Source organism: Trachinotus anak, unplaced genomic scaffold (assembly GCF_046630095.1).
Source record: "Trachinotus anak isolate AG129_WGS33_773 ecotype Australia unplaced genomic scaffold, CSIRO_AGI_Tana_v1 ptg000031l, whole genome shotgun sequence".
Taxonomy (NCBI): Eukaryota; Metazoa; Chordata; class Actinopteri; order Carangiformes; family Carangidae; genus Trachinotus; species Trachinotus anak.
The window spans coordinates 7,325,982-7,353,854 of NW_027273882.1; the positions used below are offsets into that span (position 1 = coordinate 7,325,982).

At 40.6% G+C, this 27,873-nt stretch overlaps 2 protein-coding genes across 9 annotated transcripts in view; one reads left to right on the plus strand and one right to left on the minus strand.

Moving 5' to 3' along the window:
- LOC139612447 (titin homolog) overlaps positions 1 to 18,527 on the plus strand; it is a 59,317-nt gene extending 40,790 nt beyond the window's left edge. Inside the window, exons 14-17 of the mRNA XM_071468028.1 lie at positions 4,485 to 4,704; positions 7,085 to 7,292; positions 14,386 to 14,468; positions 16,855 to 18,527. Coding sequence (XP_071324129.1) covers positions 4,485 to 4,704; positions 7,085 to 7,292; positions 14,386 to 14,425 — 468 coding nt within the window. The 3' untranslated portion in view covers positions 14,426 to 14,468; positions 16,855 to 18,527. The remainder of the gene's footprint in view (positions 1 to 4,484; positions 4,705 to 7,084; positions 7,293 to 14,385; positions 14,469 to 16,854) is intronic.
- An 86-nt stretch (positions 18,528 to 18,613) lies between these two features.
- Positions 18,614 to 27,873, minus strand: part of LOC139612448 (unconventional myosin-VI) — a 121,501-nt gene continuing 112,241 nt past the window's right edge. For all 8 annotated transcript variants that reach the window (XM_071468034.1, XM_071468033.1, XM_071468031.1 and 5 more), the window contains 2 exons: positions 24,649 to 24,867; positions 18,614 to 21,834 (listed from right to left, as the gene is read on the minus strand). In XM_071468034.1, coding sequence (XP_071324135.1) covers positions 21,635 to 21,834; positions 24,649 to 24,867 — 419 coding nt within the window. In that variant the 3' untranslated portion in view covers positions 18,614 to 21,634. The remainder of the gene's footprint in view (positions 21,835 to 24,648; positions 24,868 to 27,873) is intronic.

The window sequence follows — 27,873 nt, forward strand, 5'->3', positions numbered from 1 at the left end:
CAGCCTCACAGAGCCTCTAGTGTGTAGTGTGGTGTGTGTTTAAAAAAATGACAAATGATTTATCGATTATCCAAATAGCTTTCATATTTTCAGCTTTAAAATAAAATCAAAGCACAGTGCACCTCAATGTCCTGGTGCCAATGTGATAACAGTTTTGGGATCATGTGTATATATAAAACACATTCAGTGTCCAATTTATTAGGAACACTCAGCTTACACATTCTAATAGAACAGTCCTGCAGTGAAAACTCCTTCATGAAGGTGTTTTAGAGACGTATTGTTTCAACTTCATTGTCAGTCTGGAGGATGTAGTTTGCGCTGCTGTTATTTCTGTTGCATCTTAGTGAGTGTTTTTTTTTTTTAATGTCCAGAACTGTAATATAAAAACTTCAGTGTAACATAACACACTTCAACAGCACCACAAACTGCATTGTTCAAAATGATCATACAGTTGAATCAACAAGTCTCTGAATTTACCTCAGCACTGCATTAGTTTTAAGTAGATGTACCTATTAAATCGACAACTGGGTGTATTTTGATAGCACATATTTAAATCCATATCATCAGCTTTTTAACCTTTCTTACAATAACTCATACGAGGTGTAGGGATAAAGTGAATTCATTTAAAGCACATTATTGTAGTAGACACATAATTTTGAAACAGTTGTTGAGTTTCAACTCGTCACCAGAATCCATGTTTGTCTCTGTCTGCTGCTTTAAATGTTTATTTTTCAGAAAAAAACAAGTGACTGTGTTTCTACTGTGTGTTTGAGCATGAATGGAGAAGCTTTATTTCTATTCAAGGACTCACCAGCAATGTTAATGTCCTTGACAAATAGTTTCTATTGACTGCTATGAGTCCTATTCTCCTAAGATGTATTTTCCAATCCAACCTTTAAAATAGCAATAATTCATCAGTAAACAAGTCACACTGGGACGCTCCCAGTGGCCACCATTAGAAGGTGGTGAAACTCCCAGGTGTGAATATTAAACAGGCTAAGAAACATCATGCACAGTCAGCAAACCTCCACTCAATTAAAAAAAAATCTTTAATGTTTGTGTCCCTGTGAGCCTCAGCACATGTTCTTTACGTGATAACAGCACTGAAATAAATCAGACTAAATAAGAATCAATCAGAATATGTTTATTCTGAAACCATGACTAATCTACACATTTGTAGCACATGCAGTAGTTGGAGCAAATTAGTTTGCTTCAGATGTGCTGAAATCTCACTTCATATAACATGGGATCTTTAAAGTTTCTATATGATAAAATGATAGAAAACAAAACTAGTAGTGTAGTTTCAACACTGTCTCATGTTAACTTTATTACATGAGATTATAGGCAAAGATGAACTTTTTTTTTTTTTTACTGAGCCCTTGAAAAGAAAGAGAGACAAATGCTGAAGTTGCGACAGGTGGAAAGATCTCATAGACCTTAGCTCTGATGCAGTGATGCATCAAAGAGAGGACACACGTGTTTAAGGTCTAGTCTGTAAATGTTTCTTTTAGTTGAAATCGGTCACTGTGTTCATTATGTATCCAGAGTCTCCAGAGGGGTCATTACAGAATAAAATCATTACCATCCTGTCAACCACTGTAGGTGTAAGAGAGACAGTTTACTGTATGTTTAAAGAGCAAGTATAGACTATTTCTAGACAAACTTAAATTTCCCAGGTTGTATTTTTTAGCAGGACTTAACATGTAAACCTAAATCAGTGCATAAGATACAGATAGGTCAACAGCCCACAGGTTCAGATGTGGTGACTGTGAAGGACAAATGATTCACATAATTTTCAAACATTCATTGTGTCCAGTATTCAAGCATCTGGATTTGTTATGTTGCAGGTAAACAATACAGATGCTTGACGTTAAATTATTAAATGACCTAACAGTGAACCTTACCTGAACTTATGGTTAAACTGAAAACAAATACGCTTAAAAACTGAACGTTTGATCTTTGTTTTCTTCTGTGATTATGGTCATAGTATGAACATAATAATGTCTTCTTCTACCACTATAATATGGCTGCTCCTCTTCATGTCCTTGCAGTTTTTGCCTCCACTTCATGTTATTTTCTTACCATTCCAGGTTTCCTTTTTAATGCTTATTTCATCCAGTTTAAGATTGAAAAAAGGCAAAACCTGAAGCAATTGATGGAAAATTACAGTATTCAAGTACTGACAATTAACAGCTGAGAGCGAATTAAAACAGAAGCCGATCAGAACGTAGACATTGTAATAAATTATTGTGTGAGAAAGGATAAAAACAGAGGCCGCTTTACATTAGGCCACTGCTCAGTGTTTCTAATAAAATAAAAACTTCTGAGTTAAATATTGAAAAACTTTTTCGTCACCCCCAGAACAAAACAGTTTCATGTTGATAGAAATCTTTCACAAGTAGATATTAAGACATCAGTGTGGATGTGAATCAAACCATTTACTGCATTAAAACTCCTGACCTTTGATGGTAAATTCAGTTCATTTTAATGAATGGATTAGCTGTAATCAGTGGATTTAGTTGTGGTGGTGAAATAAAGCAAATTTTTTACTCCGAGTTCAACTTAGGTGAAGTTTGAGATGTTAATTTGTGCTGTTGAGCAGCAGAAATCTGTCTTGACAGTGTGACCTTTGAGGGAACACAGGGGCGAAGAGTCCAACGTGGAGAAAGCTAATTGTTGCTTCTTGCCTCTGTGTCACTGCTCAGCTTTATTTAACCTCCTCTGTCAGAATAAAATCTTGTTTCTAGCCAGAGACTCATGAGACACTGTGTGAACTTATTGTCCTGTATGTGACGGAGCTGATGAGCGTGACACTTGAGTCAGCCTGCTAGCCTGCACAGCTTTCACTCCCATCTTCCATGACTCTTCATTGGATGAAATGATCTACAAAACAACAATTCAGAGCACAAAAGGCATCACCGAGCCTTTAGAACCATCTGTGTCACAAATATGCATGGATGAATTTTGCTGAGCCACTCTCTGTCGTGGACGGTCTTTAACTCTGTGTTACAGGATGTTCCTTCAGAAAATGGTTTCATGAAACCTGCTGGTTTCACCTCCTTTTGTTCAGATCAAGTGACCTCAGCAGCGGATCTCTGCTCAGCCTCTCAACTGATGCATTTGAAGGATAAATGTTAGGCTTATGGTACCTTTTTAAAGAAGCTTTTAATTTGTGTAAACTGAGGAATTTAACCTGCATCCTTCCAGCCACCTGCTCTTTCCCTGTGTCCTCAGGTCTGTTGTCACTGACATCAGTGTAAAAAATTCATGTAAACACTGGAACACATTAATTATCGCATGAATAGAACATATTGGCTCTGGCTTGTATATCGCCTTGTTAGAAAAGGGCTCTGAATCCTTAAGAGAGCCACCTTTTCTGAATAGATTTTACCTTCATTTGGCTGAACAGTTTTGTTAACTGCATCAGTAGAGGTAATTATGTGTGAGCATATGGGGATTAGAAATACTAAATTATTGAGTGTTGTTTTTTCAGTTTAATTGTGCTGTTGAGAAATGTGGCACCTCTGAGGCTCTTCGGAGAGTGTGTGAGTTTATCTGGACTTTGAAAGATACAAATTTGTTGATGTGGTGTCCTGAAGTCAGGACTCTTAAAAAATGGCCTTGATGACGGAAGGAATAAGTGAAGAAGAAGTAAGCAAGTGAATAAACTTCATTTATAGAGCACCTCTGGAAACTTGGGTTACAAGGTGCTGAACAAGAAAACTACATAATTAAAAACAGGAGATAACAATATAAAAAGTGCATCATGTGGGTTTTTAGCAGCTTTCTCAGGATTATATTTGACATTTCCACCATTATTGTGTCTCTGTAATTGTGATGCATTGTCACTTAGTCCACATCTTTACATTTTTAGCGTTGCAGTAACCTTTAAACTAACGACCTCCCACCAACCTGAGTCAGGTCTAACACCTCGACATCAGATTACATATAGTATTTGTTGTATTATAATAATACAATGTACAAGTATCAATTACCATGTACAATGCATCAATTACCATTTTAACAAGCTGAAAAACAAAAACAAGAAATTCCAGGTTTGTTTCGTGGCTGCCGAACAGTGGAAACAGCAAGTTATTTATGGCCTCACTCAGTTTAGACAGAAGAGATGAAGAGGAATTCATGATAAGACAATTTAATCACCCCCAAACTGCATTTAGATATTTTTATTCCCTTTTTTCTGTTTCTCTTTTCTTCCTTTGTAAAGGTTTTTGTTATCTCTGATTGAGGATGGGAGAATCTTTTCAGTAATTTTGCTCTTAGGTCTTCCTTGTGTGGATCAGTTACGCAGCTTCTCATGTGTGACAGTTGATGTGATAAATGAAACCAAACACTTGATCGTTAATATCAAATTAACTGTCAAATGTTTAACAGCTTCTTTCCTCTGAGGGCCACTCAGTCTCAGAGACGTTCAGGGTCAAAAAAGCTTCAACACAAAGTGACAAACTCTCTGCTTCTGTGTGCAGCTGCTGCCGTTCCTGCAGGCCAACCTGACGGGCTTCAAGAAACTGGAGATCCTCAACTTCAGGAAGGGCAGCGTGGTCGTCAACAGCAAGATGAAGTTCACCAAGTCGGTGCCGTACAACATCACTGAAGCCGTCCACTGCGTCCTGGAGGAGTTCTGCTCTGCCGCCGCCAAGAACCTGCACATCCAGATCGACACCCACTCTCTGGACATCGAACCAGGTATGGAACAATTTGAGCAGCGGGAAATCACAGGCTGGGACATTTGTGGAAAGGTTTTGAAATATGTTGGTCTTGAAAATCATTTTTCCACAGGGATAAATAAGACTTATTTGTAATCTTGTGATCCCAAGAATTATTGCAAATTTTACCAATCATCACAGTGTTTGCAAGAGCTTGCTTATCTGGAAAAAATTGGAAAAATTTTCTTGCACTCTTTGGCTGATAAATGTAGGTCTGAATTGGATATTTATAAAGCAGAAAAATGCAGTAATTAGGTTAATTAGGATGGATAATTGCGTGGTTTCAGCTACACTGAATATGTGGCTGATGTAGACCAAATTTGTTTTGGAGATACAATGTATATACTTATGTGCATTTCCAGTGGTTTTTTCAATGTAATTTCATTGTTTTATTGTTGGACTGGACTTAGTGTTAACATCCAACCTGCAAGATTAATCTTTATTGTACAACTGCATTTTTATAACTTCAGACTATGGGAAAAAGCTTCAATATTCTCATTAATTTTATAGCTGCAGTCCAGTGATGTTTAATGACATCCTTTTTATGCGTGTGATAAAACAGAAACCAGCATCTTATAATAAGTTACAGCCGCGCTTCTTTGTATGCATCTCATACCCAATAAGCTTTGTCTTGTAATATTCTCCACAGATGAGTTGGAGGCAGAGAGCATAGATCACAAACACATTCAAATAGACTGAGTAATTAGGTCTATATGTCAAATCCACCAATACACTGTGGGATTGCACAGAACATCATAGGGCTGGAATAATAGTGATGAAGATGAGAAGTGAGCAGCAGAGAGAGGAAGTGCTGCTGCAACATCTTTTTCCTCAGAGGAGGCCAATGGTGTTTCAGCAAAATCTTTGTTGCGGATCAAGTTTGTGCTGAAACAATCACATTGTACCATTGTGATAGAATAGAGGCTTTTAAGTATTTAGATCCTTAAAGCTCCACACAGTCTAAAGGTAGATGTCCATGTGTTTGTGATTATAAAGCAGGTCTAGGTTCTATATTAATACTGTGAAAGTATCAAAGCCTCAGTCCACAGAGAAATGCACACAGCCTGTATTCAGAAACTGAGCCTTAAAACCAGCTGTCAGGACTTCTGGAACTTTGTGATGTCACAACAAAGCAGTCACTGCTCTCAGCCATGCCCCAAGCCCCGCCCACCTGGACCCACCATCAAACCTTGCAGGGTCTGCTATATTTTTATTGGATCACTTAGAAAACAGTCAGCCAATTGGCCAATTGGCTCACTGACCTGTTGTTACTAGAGCTCCAGAGAGAAGCCTGATAGAGGAGATGTAAAACTACACTGAGATATTGGAGGATTTATCAGCTAAAGAGCCAGATATTTCCCGTAGGAGCTGGTGGAGACCAAGAACAGAGCTAAAAAAGAGGGAACACTGGTCTAAGATTCAACAGGCGGACACAAACACAGCTCCTATAGGATGATCATGTTGCTTTGTAACTGTTTGCTGAAAACAGCTGGAAATGAGTTTAATAAGAGAGTGAACCAGACAGTAAATGTGCAGTAAAACAAAAACTGTAAACTAAAAGAAAAACTGTAGCTGTAATTCTCTGTGGGTTTGTCTCTATGAGCGACAGCTCTCACATTACATGTAGCCATTGGCAACAGAAAGATATTGATTGATGCAGGTTTAAAGTACAGTAAATGTCCTTTGTTGATTTTACAGCCTGACTGACAGTGGAGGCTGGTACTGGTACTGTTGTTTGACTGTTACAGTAAATCAAGCAAATTATTTTTTATTTTAACAAAAAGACACAACATAAACATTTTTGAATGTCTCTTAGATTTGGTTGTGAAAGAACCGTGAAACTACTCAGTCTTCTCTGGTGGAGAAACAATATACAGGCAACACAATTTTAAACCAGTCAACATAAACTGATGCTAATATATCTGTGATAAGATGAAATAGGCTGATAACAATGCATTGGATGATAGATCAGAGAGGCTGTTGTTACTTTCTCCCTCTGTGCATCCATGTCGTCCCAGAGGAAACCCCGACTCAAACACAAACATGCACATACATATGTATGTATGATTTACAGTTACACAGACACATACTGACCACACGTCGTGCCGTCACATGGCGTACATTTCATCCATGAAACCCTCCAAACATGCTAATTTCCCCTGAGTGTATCTGACGTTTAGTCTCGGAAGCTGTCCACACCAGAGGGCTAAATCTTACATTTCAATGCAGACCAGAAGCTGAGGATCTCATTAAAATCAAACACTCCTCAGCATCTCCAGGAGAGGGGAGGGTGGTGTGAGGGAGGTGTGTACACACTCTTCATGAATACTAATGTCCTCTACATTTTTCTTCCTCTTTAGCCGATCAGGCCAATCCCTGCAAATTCCTGGCCTGCGACGAGTTTTCCCGTTGTGTGGTGAACGGCCGGACGAAGGAGGCCCAGTGTCTGTGTGAGCCCGGCTTCCTGTCGGTGGACGGCCTGCCCTGTCAGAGCCTGTGTGTCCTCCAGCCCGACTACTGCCAAGGAGGGGAGTGTCACATAGTTCCTGGACACGGAGCTGTGTGCAGGTAAACACACGCATACAGGGGTCAGATATCAGCTGATCAGTGTTGTTCTTCCAACTGTAGCTACAGAAAAACAGCCTTTAAAACCAAGTTACCAGGGCTGGACACAAAAAGCTGGTGTATTTTATGATTATGTTGTTTCAGTTTTTAGTTTACTATCATGTTTGAATCAAAACCATCACAAGTTAGTTTTCTGTTGGTGAACTAACCAGTTCATTGTCTTCATGACATTAAGAGTTTCGAGAAGATCCCTATAGCCAGGTCTCTGTCCGGATGTAGAGCAGATTTGAACTGAATTTCAACAAATTCTGCAAAATGAAACTGGAACTTATGCACAAATGGTTCCTGGCAGGTGCCACTGAACCATCACAGAGGAAGAAAACACATCAACATAACTAGATTAAAAAAGCTTGAACTGATGGATTTTATGTATTCATGTGAGGAAGGACAGCCTCCTCATAGCTCCACACAGATCTGATGTTTTTGTTCGATGCAGCTTCAGTGAATGTTTAGGTCTCATGCTTCATATGACTTCCATCACACTGTGTCACATTTTGCTGAAGAGCCTAATTAATACTGTGGTTCATTAACTGTGTGTCAGCTCTCACACTGAGCTTTTTGTCTTTTTATTAAGTTATGAAACTTAAACTGAATTAAAACCTTATTGCTTGGACTGTTTAATAAACCGCCTTGTTGGGGGCCACGTCTAAAACTGTGACTGAAACTGTTTCTACCACAGAAAGTTGAGTTGTGAGGGTGATCTGATGGCTTCAAGGACTTTTCTTGACTGAGACAGCATGGGATTAGTTAAGCCATATTTTCTGTAGTTTTCCTGTTGTCAACAAATCCCATGAAAAAACCAAAACCAACAATGTGTTTGTCAAGTCAAATTTAATGTATACAGCCCAATATCACAGATCACAAATTTGTCTTAAGGTGCTCAACAATCTGCACAGCGTTACAAAGCCCTCTGCACCGTTAGTCCCTTGAATTGGACAAGTAGGAGGATAAACTGACTGGTTTAAGAGTGACAGGAGGGATCCCTCCTCCAGGACGGACAGACAAGCAGCAGATGTTGTGCACACAACAGAGAATCATAGTAGATTTACAGTGTGATGACAACATCATAGACTAACATTAATGAAGAATGAGATCTGGGAGGATGCTGAGAAACTCCCAGGTATCGGCAACAGACAAGGACCTGAGCCACATGTCCTCCTCTACATCATGAGGACCTTGAAAGATGCCAGACACACACAAACACACAAGAGGCAAAACCAAGCACAAAACTCACACGTACAGGAGAAAGAAACAAACACACAGAGGGAGAGAGAGACAAAGAGGACGCTGGGACTCCCGGAGGACAAAGATCCAGATCCAGAACATCTGGAAAGAGGCACCGACAGGCAGGAGAGGGAGAGAGGTCCCAGGATGGCCGCTGGTCCAGCACAGAGCCTGAGTGAGAGGAGAGAAGGAGGAGATAGAGGGAGAGAGACTGGCACACAGCCTGGACACTCGTGAGGGAATAAACAAACAGATTAGAGAGATGCAGCGGTTTTCAGAAAGTTTACAGTAATCTCATCAGCAGGACAACGAGGACTCTACTGTCTGTTCGTCCCTCTCTCAACACTCTGACTTCCCCACTGTCTGTGGTTTTCTGCTTAGAGCCCATTGGTTAAATCTTTAAAATCACCTCATAAATACACAGTTTCATTTTAAAAAGGCTCATTAATCTCAGGTGAATAACTGGACAATTTACTTTTTACCAAACACGTTTGGTTCTCTAGTGAGTATTTGGGGCAGCAGGACGGTGTGTGTGGGACTGAGTCTAAATAAACTCACTGATGTGTTTTGAATAGTTTTTGGCAACAGTGGAGTCAGATGCATCAGGGTGTAGAAATATACACAGTACTTGTTAGTAAGAGACATTCAGTGTTGGTTTTGGTTTTTTCATGTCATTTATTGACAAGAAGAAAAATATAGAATATCACCAGACCCTCTGACCCTTGGCTGCAGACCTGTCAGCGTAAAGAAATGTACCTATATATAAGGCTGGTTTATTCGCCAGGTAAATTATCCAGTGGATCTTTGTAGCTCAGTAAACAACCACTAACTGTGTGAATTTTTGTGGCAACTCAGACTCAGGACTGATATGGAGACTTTTTAAGACCTCCTGCAGTTTCTCCTCTTCTTCATCCTCTTGTCTGTGTGAACTGAAAAAGTTGACCAGAGCTGATTTAACAAGTACTCAACAGAAAATTATATTTAAACTATTTTGATAATTTTCTAATCATTTAATTCAAAAGACAAAATGCCCAAAGATTCTCTAGTTCCATCTTCTCAGATGTGAATATTTACCAGTTTTGTTTTGGTTTTGGACTGTTGACTGGACACAACAAACATGAACAGATCATCTTTGTCCTTTCAGGCTGGCACAATCCTTTTCACTCCTTTTGAGGGATTTTTTTTGTGTCTTGTAAACTGTGTAAATAAACTCAGAAGGAACTCAAAACCTCAAAGGATTCATCTGCGTCTTTTCATGTCTTGTGTTTTTTTGTTTACTGTGTTTGCTGTTGTGTTGCCTCTTTGTGTTCAGTTTGGACACATTTAGAGTTACACAGTGGAGTAAATAAACTAACACTATGTGACATGAGGTTTGAGCTGCTGTGGAACAATGACACTTGTATGTACTGTCTTTGTTCTGTTCTTCGTCTGCTGTTTGTTCTCTCTGTTGTGCTGCAGCTCCGCTCACTCTCGGTCTAATCTCTCCCTCACATCTTCAGCCCTCGGCGCCATAAATCAATGCTAAGTTGATTTTTAACGAAGAGAAAGCGTCTCTTTTATTAACTGCTGGCTCACAGTCGCAGCCTTTCCACTGCCGCAGAAATCTCATTTCAGCCCTGTTAGGTTTCAGCTGCTCGGCTCCTGACACTCAGCACCTCAGAGACTTCTCTGTTGAAACATTAATTTCCCATCAGCCGAACCTTTGCAAATATATTTTCAGTTACATTCGTACTATCGTCATCAGTCCTGTTTCACTCTCTGACAGTAGAAATGTCATTTTCTGAATCTCCATTTAGCCTCTGGCCAGTGATGAGATGTTACTGAAAGTACAGAGGAGAACACCTGTGTGAGCTAATGCCCTAACTCCCCTAATCACAGTCTCGGTGAGCTGAAGTCCTACAGCTGTGAATACCAAGCTTTAGGATTAAAACAAAAAGTTAACTTTTAACCTGGAGAAGTGTTTTCTCCTGTGACTTATTTGTTTGAAACCTGAAGGTAAAACAAATCAATATTTCACCTTGAAAAAACAAACAGAGAGAAAAACTCCTCAGAATATTGTGTGTTGTTTTTTCTTATTTTGTTGATTCATCCTGTTGCTTCTTGTGGGGTCTTGACCTAAAATCCTGCTAGAGGCCCATAGAAAATTAATCTGTGAAAATATTAACAACAACAAACTGAGATATTTTCAGTGGAAATTCAGGCTGAAGATGACAGCACATTAAAAAATGCATCAGTGTGGGCGTGTTGCTGCAGGTACAGGTGAGATCATGCAGGACAGTCTGCTGTGGGAGTTGATGAGTGTCTGTGTTGGTTACTCTGATCTCATTGGACTGAATAAGGAGGCAGAACTTTTTGATTCAGTTTTGTCAGCTGTTCAGTTATCAGTCTGAACGCAGCTTAGGAGCTAAAAATGTGAGGTTGGTCCTTGAGGTGGTGCTAAAGTAAAAGGTTCATCCTCTGAGGAGTACAAACATGATCAGAAACGTTATTAATGGAAATATGACTATTAGCTTTGGATGTTTGTTGTGTACAAGTGGAAGGTTTAGCCTGGTCATGGTTCCAGGAAAAATGATCACAGGGTCATTAAGGTCATTAGAGGTCATCCTCTGGGGAGCATGAATGTGCTCTGTAAATTTCATGGCGAGTTACTGAGCACATGCTGACATTTAATGGGTACAAGTGTAAAGTTTTGGCACAACTTGATGGTACAGAAAAGGTCAAAGGCTCACATAATTCATGAAGTATTATCTACTGGGGACCACGAATATCCACAGAAAACTCAGGCCTTAAGTTTGTCAAGATATTTTGGTTTGGACGACTATGAAAGACTGATCGACTGTTCAGGAGTTAGAGAGACCACTCTGTGGATTTAAACCTCGTTTATAGGTTATAGTTTAAATGTATATTCGAGAGTTTCATCCTAAAAAATTCATTCAAAATGATTAATGAGCACAAAAAGCCAATAGATGTTTTTTTTAAGGAACAGAACTTAGATTCTTTTTCAGATTAAAGTGGTTTTTAATGACAGTATATTTAATAGAGGATATTTAATCTTCTCTGAAGTGAACTGAGTAGATTTGTGCACTGTGGCTGCAGATGACAAGAACTGAACTGAACTTCGCATGTCAATGATTTAAAATCACCTGAAGCAACATCAGACATTTATTTTACTGACATTTAGTCAATACACTGGATGTCTTTACTGGTGTGTGTGGTACTGGTGGAGGAGCAGAAGACGATTTGATGTAGCTTTTCTCAAACCTGGAGTCAGAGTGGTTTTGTTCTGTGTGAATATTTGATCAGTTTTACATGTACAAACATCAGGAAATGCCACCGTTGGCCTCCTCTGTGAGCTTCTCTGTCTCGTCTGGGGGATTGAAGGGGTTTTCTGGGGGGTTGCTGTCATCCTGGATTTGCCAGCTTTCATTAACACTGAAACCTGTTTGGTCTAATCCTGCGTCCAGACCGGCCAAGAACAGGACAGAGGAACAGAAACGGCAGTAAACACTGAACAGAACTTTAAAGGTTAATACTGCAGAGCTGCACGTTGCTTTTAATCTTCCCTGGCTACTTGACAACTCACAGAGCCGGTGGAGGAGGCAGTGGAATCATTGTAGTGTGAGATAAAGACTCGGTAATGAAATGATTCCCTGAGAAAACACTGAGGGGAAACTTCTGAGGCTTCTAATTTATGTCTAAAAACACAGCTTTCAGGTTTTGGCCTGCACCTTGCTCTCCATGTGCCCCTGGTACTCCAGGTCATGTTTTTGTCCTGCAGCTACACACTTGTTGGCTTAACTGCCAAGATTTGTTTTAGTGGGTCCTCGTGTGTGTTTTAAAATATAAACAGAATTTGGGTTTGTGTTTAATATGAGCAGTGTGTGTTTTAAAGTAGTAATGTTTTTCTACATTACAAATTCCTCTGTAATGTATTTTTGAAACACTTTATATAAGACGTCCATAATGATATATCAAAAGAAATGAGGAAATAAAGTAACAAGAAATAAATAAATAAATAATAAATACATTTTTTCCAGCTGACTAGTCCAGTGGCGGCTGTGATATCAGTTTCAACTCATTCATTAAAGTTGATAATTAATGTGCACTTAATGAGCTGTCATTAGGATCTGAAGAGACTAATGACAAATAACTGAGATATTTTAAGTTCAAGCTGTGCACATCTCCAGTGTCACTGGGTTGTTCCTGTTTGTGTGGATCCTCCTTAACTTACCTGCCTTCAAAATATACTTTTAAATGTTTATTATTGTTTTTAATTTTATATTTTATATTAGACACTTTACCTGCAGCAGCAGCTGACTGATCGTGTGTCAAACTAAAAACCCCTTATCCAAAAAACTTTATTTCTTTGTCTTTCTGACTTTGTGATCTTTTTTAATCATTTTAGTGCTGTTTAACTTTGTATCTTATCTATTTTTCAGCCATGATGGTTTGTGAATATTTATGCTAAGTGAAATGTAAAACACATCCTTCATTGTGCAGCAGAGGAATCAGTGTTCAGAGAGAAAAGTGAGCGTGTTGATGGACTTTTCATGTTTCATGTTTGATCTGAGCAGCAGTGTAATTTCAAAACATCCTACAGAAAGACGCTGAACACGAATCAAACCTCATCTGTTTATTTTTTGTAAATAAAACATGATTTAAGAAAAAAACCCCAACATCTCAGAAAGTGTGAAATAAAAATGTTTAATGTGTCTGAAGCTTCGTCCTCACAGGAGACGAGCGTCTTCCAGTGATGCAGAAGTGACAGTTTCATTATATGGTGATAAATCTGAGTGAAAAGCTTGAGAAACAGACTCTGCATCACAAAGGACTTTTAACACAAATGAAAACAATAAAGACACAAACATTAGAGCAAAAAAAAAAGCTCAGTTTCTCATAATGAGAAACTTCTTGTTTTTACAAGATCCTTTTCATGTTCTAACAAGATATTTGTTACAGCGAGAGAAGTATGTTTTAATGAGATATTGAGGATGTTGATCTTGTGAAACAATGAGAAAGATTTGTGATATGACAAAATAAAGTGAGATATTCTTTCCTCTGGGGTTCCTCTCCAGACGTGTTGTAAACTGTGAAAATCCTCTGCTATGATTAATATTTTGTTTAACACATAAAAAGAGGAGAGAATCAAGACGGTTAGAGGAGGAAACACCAGAGAGACTCAGCCTCATGTTTGAGCCTCAGTTTATGTTGTTTGTTAGCTTGTAGCTGGCAGTGGCTGACACAGTGTTAGTGGTTGTGCTAATGCTAATTCCGGCTCTGTACTGACAAGGTTTCTGTGACGTATGAATCCCTGACTGTCTAAATCTTTATTTTATGACACTGTCATTGGTTCACTGCAGTTCAAGGAGGAAACACTCAGTCATGGTGTGGACTGATTATTTCACTCATCATATGTCTTTATTATAGAAAAATATCATGTGGACGTTAACAAGGTAAAATGTGATTTTCATCATAGGGGGTCTTTAAACAAGAATAATTTGGTATCTAGTAATAGGGCAAAACTGTGTCAACACAACAGAGCTCAACATACAGTGTGTTCACAGGAGTACAATCAGCTGTATGTGTCGCCTGCTGCTTCGGTCCATGTGATTTCCCTGCTGGGATGATTTTTTCAGCCTCTTTTGTATTGAACACAGTTGCAGTACTTGCAGGTCTCCTCTGATATCTCTTCCCTGAGATCAGACGGATCCTCCCTCTGGTTTCAGGGTGGAGTCTTGTCTCTGTAAATGTGCAGAGTTGCTGTAGCTGCAGTTTCATTTTCACACCTGCTTCATTTTTCTCTTTTCTATAGATACAAAGACAGCTTCTCCCTCCCAGGCCTGGCCAGTTAAGAAAATATATCGGCTTGGATGGCACCTGAGAATGCTACGAAAGGTAAGAGGGGCTTGTTGCCAGAAGCAAGGCTGCTCTAGTTAAATCCCTCATGGGCAGTCATGTGTTACTGCATGCACACTCAGCAAGAGCTTTACTGTGCAAGTTAGAGTGGACAGTGTTATCAGATGATGCAGAGAAAACCACACAGTCTGCACCAGCACAGAAATCCAGACCAAGACCAAACGCCTGCTTTTATCTTCCTCTGATCATTTCATTTGGACAATTTGCAGGGCTGTGATCTGTCCTGACAGTCTGAAGCCAAATTGGTTTAGAGCCGCAGTGTGTTTAAGCAGACACTGAGCTGAACGGTGAGTAATTAAACCTCCCAAAGGCTGGAGGAGGACTGAACGTCAGGACCGTTTTGGAGCTAGAAACCGGGGTGGACGGGTAAACACCAGGATTTGTCCTGAGTCCACGTCTCATCTTGGGGTGATTAGTCTGCTCCTCTGTGATCCTCTTTTGGGGTCTGAGTCTCGAGGAGGACATCTCAGCGTGTTACAGCTCCAAACAAAAATATCACTACCTCATTTAAAAGGCTTTTAGATGGAGACACAACACACTGATGCATCCACTTAAAACAAAGTGTGGTCTCTGTATTCTCTCTGCCCTGAATCACTCTGTGCACATTAAACATCCCATATTTTATACTTTTACTGTGTTTTATATTTGTGGTTTTAAGACAAAAAACCATCTCAGTGTAGTTTTACATCTCCTCTCTCAGGCTTCTCTCTGGAGCTCTAGTAACAGCAGGTCAGTCAGCCAATCAGCAGAGAGGATCTGAGCTTCCCTTCTGATTGACTATATATAAAATATATAAAATAAAATATAGCAGATTTCAGGTAAACACTCAGAGAAACCAAATCCTGCAAGGTTGGATGGTGGGTCCAGTTGGGCGGGGCTTAGGGCATGGCTGAGAGCAGTGACTGCTTTGTTGTGACATCACAAAGTTCCAGAAGTCCTGATGGCTGGTTTTAAGGCTCAGTTTCTGAATACAGGCTGTGTGCATTTCTCTGTGGACTGAGGCTTTGATACTTTCACAGTATTAATATAGAACCTAGACCTGCTTTATAATCACAAACACATGGACATCTACCTTTAGACTGGGTGGGGCCTTTAAAAAAGAGCAGTTTAATAAGGGCAGGAAAGTTCACAGCCGAGGAAGTGAACACTGTTAAAGGAGGAAGGTGAACGTCATTACTGAGAAAACATTTTTTATCCACATTTACAAGACAAGGAGCACTGATAATGTTTTATTTCACTGGTCTGTAAATTCCTAATCATTTCCTGGAAAGCAGCATGTAATTTGGTGCTAATTATAAGAAAATGGTCTCCAATCAGTGGCTGTTGTTAAAGCTAAAGTAATGTCAGTGCACAGCAGATTGTCTGAACATAAAGAATGTCAAATGCAATTCAATACACATGGAATATAAAATTCCTAATGATAAATACATGGTGAATATATTTCACATTAACTTGTGACCTGCAGCTCAGCAGTGAGTCTTCCTTTTCACACATCAGCACCTGATTGGGATTTTTTTTGTTCTGTTTTTCCCATCATTATTGTGACGTGCTGCTCTGATTGAATTATTGTGAAGTGAACGTACAATTTGACCATTTATATTTTGATAATTTCCGTAATTAAATTATGCAAGAATTGTCCCTGAACTTTGACTCTATTTTCTCTATAATTGATTCTCTATAATTACACTTTTTGCAGGACATCAGAGCTGTAAAATATGTTCCCAGATTATGTATTAATTTTCAAGGTTACCTTTTAGAGGATTATTTACCTGATTATTCTATCAATCTTCCTAAACCATGTCTTTTAAAATTCTCAGGGTCACTATTTGTCAGATATTTTAGATTAAAAATGACCAGAAAAACAGTTCAGAGGACACCAAGACAGCTCAAAATAAAAAGGTAGATTAGAGGGAAATTAGCATTTTATACAACCTGGCTTTCCTGTTGGTCCATTTGTATTAGTTATAAAAGTACACTGTCCTGGACAAAATTACAAAGTTGTAATGAACTATTTTATTAAACTATTAGTTATCCTTTAATATTCAACCAGAATAGTGTTTGAAGCTGATCCTATTTCACACCAAAATCTTAGGATAGAAAAGCCTCTGAAACTGATTGTAAGCAGGCAGAGAGATCCTGACTTGTTCTCCCTGGTATATGTGCAGCTTCAAAAATACCGAGTTTGACAATAGGAAATGTAGGATCCAGTCTTTCATTAGACCCCCCCCCCCCCAGCTCCAGTTAATGTAAAGCAGGATCTCTGTAAACCTGTGATCTCCAAGCCCAAGTCCCTATGACCAGTAAACTGACTTTGACATGTTAAATTAAAATTAAATCCTTTAATATCGTACTTTTTCCTCTGCAGACTGGATGAAACTGGACTCAGCAGCAGGAACACGAGGCCTGTCAAGGTCTCAGACGTTTGGTTAAAAATCAAAGATGTTGTTGAGCTGAGGAGTTTTCAGGACAAACTGCACAAGCTCAGAGCTTCACATCAGACAACTTCTCTCCACGGGAAATGGACAATTAGGCCACAATGAAAGACTGTCGCTCAGTCGTCTGCAGCCGCGAGATGAGGTAGAAGCTCAGCGGACGACTCTGCAGCATCGATCAGGTGGATATTGATCAACCCTGGACTGTTTTTGTACACGTCTGCTGACTCAGTTTCTGTAGTGAATAGGTTTGTCTTTGTTAAAAATACTCAGGGTCGGCTGTGAAGTGATTAAAAAAAACAATGTGATGTGACCTTGCATCAGGGATCTATTTTTGTTGTTTAGGTCTGTTATGACTTTACAGAGTGGACTCACAAATCATTTCACAACTTTACAATGATTTTTTTTCAAGCTGAACAATATAAACGTCCTCTACCCTGAACCTCATAGTCACAGTGGGATGAGATGAAGGTAATAAGACAGTTTCATGGCCTCTAGATAATTGGTGCACCACTTTTTTGGCATCACCTTGTGGCCCAGCGAGGTGAAAATATCCAGTATTATTCTGTAGCTCAGGTGTATTTTGGGAGTGTCCTGATCCCCAGGTTGGGAACCAGTGGTTGATACCACAGGATGATGGGTGTCAACATCATCAGTGATAATCACCACAAGGCCAATGCTAACATGCTGAGGCTAAGCAGGTATAATGTTTATCAGTTTCACCATCTTAGCTTAGCATGTTAGCATGTTATCATTAGCACTAAAGACAAAGTGAAGCTGAGGCTGAAATGTGACTTGTTGCAGGTATTTGGTCATAAATCAAAGTATTAGACATTAAAAATATAACCTGATGATGGCGCTAGATGAAAAGAGTTAATACAGTTAATCCTGAGGGGAACATGAACGTCTGAACCACATTTTATGACAATCCATCCAATAGTTGTTGAGACGATTCACTCAAAACCAAAAATGTCAACCTCATGGTGGCGCTCGAGGAAACGTCAGAGGCTCGTCTGTAGGATTCATCCTCTGGGAACCATGAATGTCTGAATAAAAAATTTAACAACAGTCCATCCAACAGTTTCTGACATATTTACATGAAAGTTCACTCTTGACTTTTTTTCCCCAACTCATGGTCCACTTACTTTTTGTGAAACTTTCATTCATATCACTTGGTATTCATCAGTAGATGGGCGTTTGCTCAGCTGTCATTGACACGGTAGAAGAGCTACACCAAAACAGAAAACTTTCAGCCGCTGATGAAGAAGGTTTTATGTGTGAAAGCTCAGGAAAAGGTTGGTAAATTGTTTGAGATGTACCTCCTCATTTAAGAGGCTGAAAGCAGAGTACGACGTTCCGATGTAAAAAAACAAGCTGTGTGAGTTGGTCGATCTCTAATGTCCCCGTCATGTTTCTCTTGTACAGCTGATGTAAATCACTGCTCTTTTTTCCTGACCACAGACCTACTGATGTTTGTTGCTGCTTTTGGGAGAAAAAACCCAACAACTGTATTTGGACTTTTCTTGTTTAAGGTGTTACTGTAAATGTTCATTAATGTGCTGAGTTTCACAAGTAATAGCTGAAAATACAAACTTGTTGTATGCGAGTTTTCAGTTTTCTTCATGTTATTTAACATGACTTCAGGTCACAGGCTTTCATGACCAAACTGGAGTCAAAGAAGGAGCAGAGAGGTGAGTGAAACATGGAATGCATTTATTCATCAGTTAGAGATCAGCGTTAGAAAAATGACAGTGGACAAAGGCAGTGTTTCCCGAGGAATGATTGTAATGTGGAGAGAAACAAGGACATTCTTATCTTTTACAGTTCAGGAAATATTTCAAGGTCATCACTCTGATGTTAAAACCAATACTGAGGTCGTTATCGGGCAAAGCTTAGCGCATGATCCCTTTATGTTCGGCATTAACATGCAAACAGAGTTTTGGACAAGATCTTCAGATCCAGTATCTTATGTTTCCATGTGCTTCCTGTCTGCATGCGACAAACTCTGATCTACAACAAGGAAATCAATCTTTTCTGATGCGATCCAAACAAGACTTTGAAAATGTAACCCTGTCTGAACCTAAGCTGAACATATTGAACATTTTTTTTCCTCTCCAGTCTTTGTGCTGCATGTATTTGATGTTAAAGGGAGCAGCGACTAAAGCAGGACAAAGCAGAACTATAGGAAAAACAGCTGGAGGAAACGAAGACTGGACGAACGACAACGTTTCATCTGAAGGTGAGAAAATGCATTAGTCGGAGTTGTTGATTAGAAAATGTGTAACTGGGTGATGTAAGCACATGTTTCTATGAGACATAATGATACAAGCAAAACTAACGGTTACAGTGATGACGACTTTTAGCCTCAAAGGTCGAGAGCTGGTTTCACAAAGCCGCTGCAAACGACAGGAACCGACATTCGGAAGCAAAAAAATATTTATATATATTCACACATTCAGTGCACATGTTTTTGTGCAACTGGTCATCAACAGAGTCTCTACCAGTAATGGTGTGTTCTAAGTTTTGGATCTGTTCCTTCTTTATCTGCCTCAGCCTGCTGCCCCCCGTGGCTGGAAGATGTGTGTCCAGGTGTGCAGCAGGTCTTATCTTATCTTTGGTAAGTTGTTTTGCTGTTTCCTGTCAACAACCCTGTTACCTGCTCAGAGTTTCTGCTGGAGTTAGTCTGGAGTCGTACCCGACAGCCCCCAAAAAAACTTCAACAGACTTAACAAATTGACTTTAGGTAATTGTCTCTTTGTGAAACCAGTTCCTAATTTCAAACGTACACATTAAGCATGGTTCTGGTATTTTGCAGGTCACGTAGAAACTGGGCTGAACTATTGTCTGTTTAAAGTTTTACTTCAGTTAGTGTATTTTAGTCTAGTTGGACGCGTTGAACATTGAAATATAGTCATTACAATATGTGGAGACAATAGTTACATGAGGCCTGGCCATCTAAATCAATCTTCAAAGCCTCATGTCTGTGCCGGCACTGACTCAGACCTTCAGTGCTTCTTGGCTGCGTTCAGTCATTGATCTCAAGCTGCTCTCCTGCATGTTAATGCCGTCTGTAAAGGGGATCAGCTGCTTTGCAACGAGACAAATCTTCGTGCTTTCAGACAATCCCAGTCACCTGTTTGTTGTGCAGAGAAGAGCATCAAGAGGAGGAATAGAAAGCTCGGGAACAAACTCAGCAGCCTCAGGTGAAAAGCACATGTTTGACGTCACAGCAGATTGTCTTTTAATTGTTTCTGTGCACGACACAGGAAGCCTGTTTTTATCTCTCAGATTAGTTTACGTCAATTTATTGCTTCTCTTAACAACCTCACAAGCCTGAGCCGCTGAAGTAGAAACTGTTCATTCAAAAATAAACTTTTACAGTCCAGCAGGAATATTGCTGTCGGCTGCACGTGCGCTATAGAAAATATTTCAGTGTCGTATGAATGTTCCAGTTCAAGGCTGAGTACCAGTGCATCGTCATGTCCAACAACTTCTCACACAGCAGAAAAATGAGATTTCAAAACTTCAGACATTTTCTGGAATCAGGTGAATTTATTAAACCAAACAGCCAAATGGAGATTTAAGATTTTAAAGATGATGTCGATGAAAAACACGTGGAACTACCTTGGGAATCACTGCGTTGGCAAACTATGTTTCCTCATGTGAAAAGATCAAATTTAAAGACTAAAGATGGTGTGAATGCCTTTTTTTTGCAGCACTGATCTGCTCTCAAACAGCAGCAACAGGAGGAGTTGCATCTCAGCAGTTGCATAATTAATTCACATTTTCTGCTTTGCTTGATAAACTAAACAAAAAAAAAAAAAAATCACGGAGTGGAATCACTGCTCTGCCCAAAGAAACACGTCGAGGGCTTCGTGTTTAGAGCCACGTTTGGTCTCAAAGTCCAGAGTGTTTGGACCTTTCTCATTAGCTTCACACATCAAATCACACATGATGAGAAGAAAGAAGGAATCACTACAAGAACAAATCAACGAGGTCTCGAGTTACATTCGGCTGGAAAGACAAAAGGTCAAATAAAAAAGGATTTATCAAATATTGGATTCAATCACGAGTGCAGTCAGGAAGAATCATCTGACACTCATGCAGCACTGCCTCTCGGTGAGAGCTCACAACTCCTTGTGCAAGTTTTTTTGTTTGCCCTGTAAGAATCACATGAAGACAATGTAAACAGCAGGTTTAAGTAGGAGAGGGGTCACCAGCTAGCTGTTAAGATGGAAGCGACACACCAGTGAGTGTAATAATCAGGAATGCATAATTACAGAGGAATTTAAAGTTTTCTTGTTGGGGAGGCAGCTTTGAACAAAAAAAAAGTCCTACTTCTGGCAATTACACCCTGTTAAAGTAGTATTAAGGCCTCGGAGTTAGACTTGCAGAAATGTTACGGAGAACAGAATTCCTTGGAAAACCACCAGCTGATCATTTAGTATGATTTTTCTGCATAGGGTTCACTGCAAATCACCCCCCCCCCCCCGCCCCGCCACTCCCCCCATCGAGGAACCGAAAGCCAGCAAGAACGAAAACTTAACAACAGGAGAACAACAAAAGGACAAAATCACTGTTTGCATGGATTCCCTACAGTCAGAACCTGGTGCAGAGCGCTCAGACGCCATCTGTGTTAGGTAGCTGGTGCATTCGTCCCTTTGTTTGCAGTGAGAAGTCTCCCCCACCCCCTCACCCCCCCACGCGGCTCCATCACTTAAACATGCTCTGCAGCATGGCCGTGGCGTAGGTGGGTCGAGCCTGTCGGCTCTCGATGGCGCTGCGCAGGTACTGGACCCCCCCGCAGCGCTCCCAGATCTCCTCGAACTGCCGGGGGAGGATCTCCGCTCCCCTCTTCCTCGACAGGCCCGTCTCCTCCAGACTCAGCTCGCACATCTCCATGTCGTCCTTTCCTGGGGGGGGGGCAGAACAGTTGTTGTCAGCTTTCCTCCTGCTTGTACTGTATCTGACACTCACAGACTTTTAATGGGACAAAATCCTCATTGTTTTTGTTAGATAAGTAAAGTGGTGATCTTCCAAAATAAAAGTCTGGAGGCTGGACCAAGAGAAATGAGGAATAGACAATATGACGACGACAACCAGCAGAGATGTTTTTTTCAGTATTTGTTCTGCAGATTTAACCAGAGAGTAGGCTGAATCACCCCTGGTCTGTCCCTGCAGGAGATGCCCCGAATCTGAGCTGAGAAAAACAAAAGGATGCTGGGAAATATCTGACAAACTTGGCTCTGTCCAACATGATTGACTTCTGTCAACCTGCAGTGTCTGCAGACATGCTAACATGCTAATGTAATGTTGTACACTCACATTCTTCACTGTGGCCTTTACCTGACGTTCCCATGTTAAGACTTGATGTAATACTGGAAGATTTTGATTCAGCGTGCGCAGTAACATCTTCACATCAGTGGCAGGTTCACATTTAACAGCCTAAACGTTGAGCTAGCTCACAGTGATATTTAAGACCAATAAGCTGAAAGTGACACTCAAGTTAACATGTTTCACAGAGATCTCCAGCAGCATGAGGCAAAAGGTTACTGCAGATATTTTGCTTATTTACTGCTCATGTTGTTGCCCTAGACTCTGTTAGTTCAGCTATGTTGGTAAATACAGTTATGTCTTAACTGATATGATTGGAAGAAAAACAAGGTTTAAAAGTGTTCATCTGAGAAGCCACAGATTAGCGTTGGTGAAGTTTGGACCCAGCTGTGCTGTAAAATAAACTAAAAACTGTCGTCTGAACCTGAGCAGAGGACACATTTCATCCCCTGAATGTTTCATCCAGTCTGCATCACTCACTACATCTGCAGCTGTAACGGCCATGAAAAGTTCCAGCAACGTGTTAGCTGAGTGTTATATGAGGCAGTCACTCACCCACGTACCACAGCTGCTCCAAAACACCAACTATTTCACCACAACGTGAGCGACCACACACAACATCCCTCAGCCCTCAGACGACTGTAATCCTCTAATAAGTCCTGAGGTTTGAACTCATCAACACATACGCTCAGACAGATGGGTAAACAAAACAACTGTTTGTCTTTTATCTGTTAGTGTTGTGTTGTGACTTGTCATTTGTTACAATCTGTGATTTTACAGCTCGTTGTGACTGTGAGTGTTTGTACCTGTGTTGTCATTCATTTGGACTGAGCTGAACTCTGACAAACAAGAAGATAAACAAGTTTTTCCTTCAACCCGACGCATCGACAGTCACAGCTCGTTCATACTGTAGCAAAAATATTGTATAATTTACTCCAGTTCAGTTAATTCACTCTCCACAGAGCACGTGTGTAACTCAGCAGTAAAATCCTCTTTATCACTGGTCCTTAGGTCCATTTCTCTGCATTGACCACTTTTACTTTTCATGCTTGAAGCACATTTTCCTGATTTTTACTAAGGCAACATTTTCAATTCAGGATTTCGCAGTGTTTCATTACAACTTTGACTTAAGTAAAAGACCTGAATATTTCCACCACCACTGAAGAAACAGGAGAGGCAGGTGAACATTTTGAAGATAGTGGGGGACAAGTGAGGACAAATTCAGGGAAACACAGGAGGATTCACCAGATAATAAGAAAGAACGCTTCTCTGCAGACACATGGCAACGTTGATATGTCACAAAGAAAGCTCCGACCATCTGAGGCTGTGTTTTAATGTTCCACTTGACTTATCCCTGAAGACCACTGTCAGCTATAGGAGCGTATTACTCTGCTGATAATGCTCCTTATCAACCTGAAATACTGTGTCACTGACTTCAGACCAGGTTTTTGTTGGTCAGTCACTTTCCTCTGTCTCAAGATAACAACACACCAACAATACACCTGACCACACTTCAGGGGTGCTCAGATGGGTTTAAGTGTATTTGCCATTTAAACAACATGGGAGCTGGACATGAAAATGACAACAGTGCTGGTCTTAAACAAAGACACTTGCGTTGCACTTTGCACCAGGTGTAAGATAGAACCCAGTGTGTTGAAATCCTGCCTCACTTTAAGGAGCCCTGTACTTGCGGCTCTAATGAACTCCATCTGCATAAATCTGCTCCATTATTAAACCTGTCTGAATGGATTCAACATGTCTCTATCTGTGGTAAAACCAGCAGAAACCAGCAGAAAACACTGGTCAACCTTTATGTTGTCTCGTGATGTCATGAGACAACGATGTCATCTCTCTGACTCGTGGTTCTGCGGCGGACGCTGCACCACAGTCAGCTCTGAGCCGAGGGAACTAACGTCATGTAGCATGAGTCAATATGTTCTGCACACACATCACCGTCCTGCTCTGATGAGACCTGACAGGAGCTGAACTCCAGCGTCCTCATGGGAAACTTCTCAAATCCTGATGGATGATTCAGAGCTTCACAGCCTTCACAGCTGGCCGGCGGCGAAACACCTGACTGTGCAATACGTCCATAGAAGATGAATCTGCTGCTCTGTCACAAAGTCACAGCTCCAACGTCTATTAAACTGGGCTGATGAAGTGTCACTCCTGATTCCTTTGTTTCCACTGATGTCACAGTATGGACTCATTGATTTTGCTGCACTTCTGTGTGCTTCCTCCCTCCCTGTCTCCACCCTTACTCCACTGTCTCTGTCCCTCATACCTGTGGTTAATCATGACTTCTACCTGTATCACGACAGTTCTCTAAGCCCCTCCCTCCCAAACAGTGACGGTTCAATCAGAGCACCATCACCTGTCCACGCTGTACTGACCTGCCACCAGCAGGATGGGGTGTTTATCAGGATGCAGCTCCATCTGCCGGGCGATCCAGGGCCCGTCGAAGTGAGCGTACCACCAGCCCTTCTTCTTGTTCTGGGGGTCTTTGTACTGGTCACCCGGCCGGATGAACGGGATGCGGAAGTAGCGCTGCTGCCGGTTCATCGCCACCTCGTACTGCCGGGCTGGAATGGGCGGGGCTGGGTTCTGCTGGGCTGTTGATTGGATGGGAAAAAAGTAAGTTAGAAGCCTTTAATGATGAGAGCGACCAATCAGGAGTCAGTGACCATGTTTACATGCAGCGTGGGATCCAGTTAATGGGAGACATGACTTCAGCCTCATTCCTGTTCATGAACCTGTGCATTAACCTGAGTACAGAGGTTGTACTGCCGAAGTGCCCCTGAGCAGAGGTGCCAGTTTGACGACATCACAGAAGACAAAAGAGAACAAACAGGAAAATAAAAAGTATTTCCAGAACAATGGAAGCCTGCAGAGCGACATGCTGCTTTTAAGTGTCTTTGTGTCTCAGTGACTACATATTACAAATCCATGAATAAAAGACGTTAAAAAATATAAAAGTTTTTAAGGCTAAAAAGATGTTTAAAATTACGTTTGGTGGTTTGATAACAGAGAAGAAGTTGATATTTACAGCTTGTTTTAGGGTTTAAACTCTCCTCAATCTACGATGGCCCTGAGGGCTCAGTGCACTACAACAGATATGAAACAATCACAAAGGAGAAAAAAAAAAAAAGCACCATATTTACATCACATAGGCAGCAAGAAAATGTGCTGCAAATACAGAAAATATGACAATGATGTTGGAAGACGAGCTAATGTAACTTTAGCTTTTACAGTCTGATATAACTGATGAGCTCGTTCGTCAGTGTTTAGTGTCCTCTGGAAACTACAACTGAGATGTAACTTAGTTCTGTTCTGTTGAATTGGTGTTTGTGTGTTTGCTCATGTTTTCTGTTTCCTGTGAATTTCTTCATGTGTCAGTAAATATTGAGAGGCTGTCACTCCGTGTATAGTTCATATCTCCAGTTATACCTGAATGTTACAATAAAAATAAATAACGTTAGCTCATTTTCAAACATTGTTGTCAACAGCTGAGGGGTTTGTCAGTTTGTAGTGTCCTCTGAAAACCTCAGATGTGTTGGATTCACAGTGGCTCTGTATCTGCAGCACATTTTTCATGCACTGAGCATTTGTCGCTTTGCTTGTTTTATTAATTTGAAGTCATTTTATCTTAACGAGTTGCTTGAGTTATCAAAACGTTTTGTCACTGGATCAGTCTCGTGTTGACACCTTTAAACTAAAGTGAGGCTGCAGTGTGAGCACAGACATTTTCAACAGTCAGTCTGAGCCGCGCGGCCTTAACGGGTGAGTTCATCCAAATCACAACTCATCAGTCAAGTCACGTTTCCTCGTATTGGGTGCGATGACAACAGGGCGTCGTGTAACCATCTGGGAATAATGCACAAATGCTTCCATAACTGCTCGTTCTCTCTCTCCCGATGTGCAGTGAATGTAGCATTAACCCGATTCATCTCTATCCTGCATTTCCAGAGTTGCTGAGGTGATCTCGCTCATTGATATCTACTGGAGATTGATGGGATTTGGTTTGTGGAGCTAAAAGCAAATAATAGCATCAATTTACATGCAAAACAGCTGTAACTGCAAACAGACTTTAACTGTGCTGCATTAACAGAGTTTCACACCTGCACGAGTTCTGCGCTTGTTAATTCACAGGTGAAAGCAGTGGAATAAAGCTCATGTGAAAACAGAGAATCCCTATGAGCCAAACCAGGTTGTAACATCAGCAAACATGCTCTTAGTGGGTACATTTCCTCTCACAGGTCCCCATTAACTCGCTGCATGTAAACATTAAGGCCCGTTCCGCTGTTCTCAGATCAGGTCTGCATAATGAGCCCAGTCCCTGGTCTCTGGTCTCTGAGTGCGAGTCAGCGAGTCCTGCTGTTAGAGCTGGAGGAGGAGGAGGAGGAGGAGGAGGGTCAGCAGGGAGGAAATCAGCAGGACATGAAGCATGGCAGATGTTTGTGAATGCGTGTGCATCCTCACGTGAAACAGCAAACACACAATTTGCATCTTTCTACAAAGTGCAGTGTAAAATCAGGATCTACAGAGATCAAGGAAGCTTCTCTACATGATGAAGAGACGCAGGGCTTCAGGTTCAATCAGCACCAGAATATTCATTTTAACAAGGAATTTCATCTTTTTTCAGTTTTAAAGGTCCCATATTTTACACTTTGTGGCTTTAAGAACCAAATACCATCTCAGTAGTTTTACATCTCCTCTCTCAGGCTTCTCTCTGGAGCTCTAGTTACAACAGATCAGTCAGGTCTGGTAGAAGAATTTTCGCCAAACTAAGAAAAAATATTTAAATAAAGACTTTTTTTTTTGTTCTGTTCCAAAGATGAGAATCTCTTTTTTTTCACATGAGAAAGAGGAACATTATTTTAAAACTGATTCTGACACCTTGTTAAAATTTGTATCTGAAATCATGAAACCACCGTTTGTTTCAGAGCAACACATCGTTCCACCGTCACCAACAAAACGGACCTTGCACCACCTTAAAGAACTGCACCAACAACCTTCACCCTTCCATACCGACAACTTTAACAACGTTAAAAAAGGCAGAAAGAGAGACACGTCCTTCAGAGAGACCCTTGGGCTGAACCGTGAGGTGACTCAGCGAGAGGTCCAGAGCTGCGTTCAGGTTTCAAGGCTGATGGAGAAACAAAGTATCTGTGACATGTTGATGTAGATGAAAGATCAGCGACTAAACACTGGCGGAGGAAGAAACACCAACGAGGAAAACGGAAGAAATGTTGAACACTCGAGTCTGACACATGGAGTTTCTGGAGTTTTAGTTTGTGTATTTATCTTCCATCAATTCAGACACCAGACTGCTGATAGATGATACTGTAAGTCAGCCAGTTCCAGGTAAATCCTTCCTCTAAAGAGCCCAAATATATTAAAGAAACCCCACATTCTCCTGGTGGTAGTTGGATTCTTATTGTGCAGATACAGAGATTTGTGTCACCACCAAATATGATGAGGGTCAATGTGATTTCCACTTATGTTTAACGAGTTGATGTTGTAATGTTTTGAATAACCTTGAAATATGCTAATTTAATAATGGACTATATATATTTACATACAATTTATCAAATATGTTTTTGACATATTAACATATG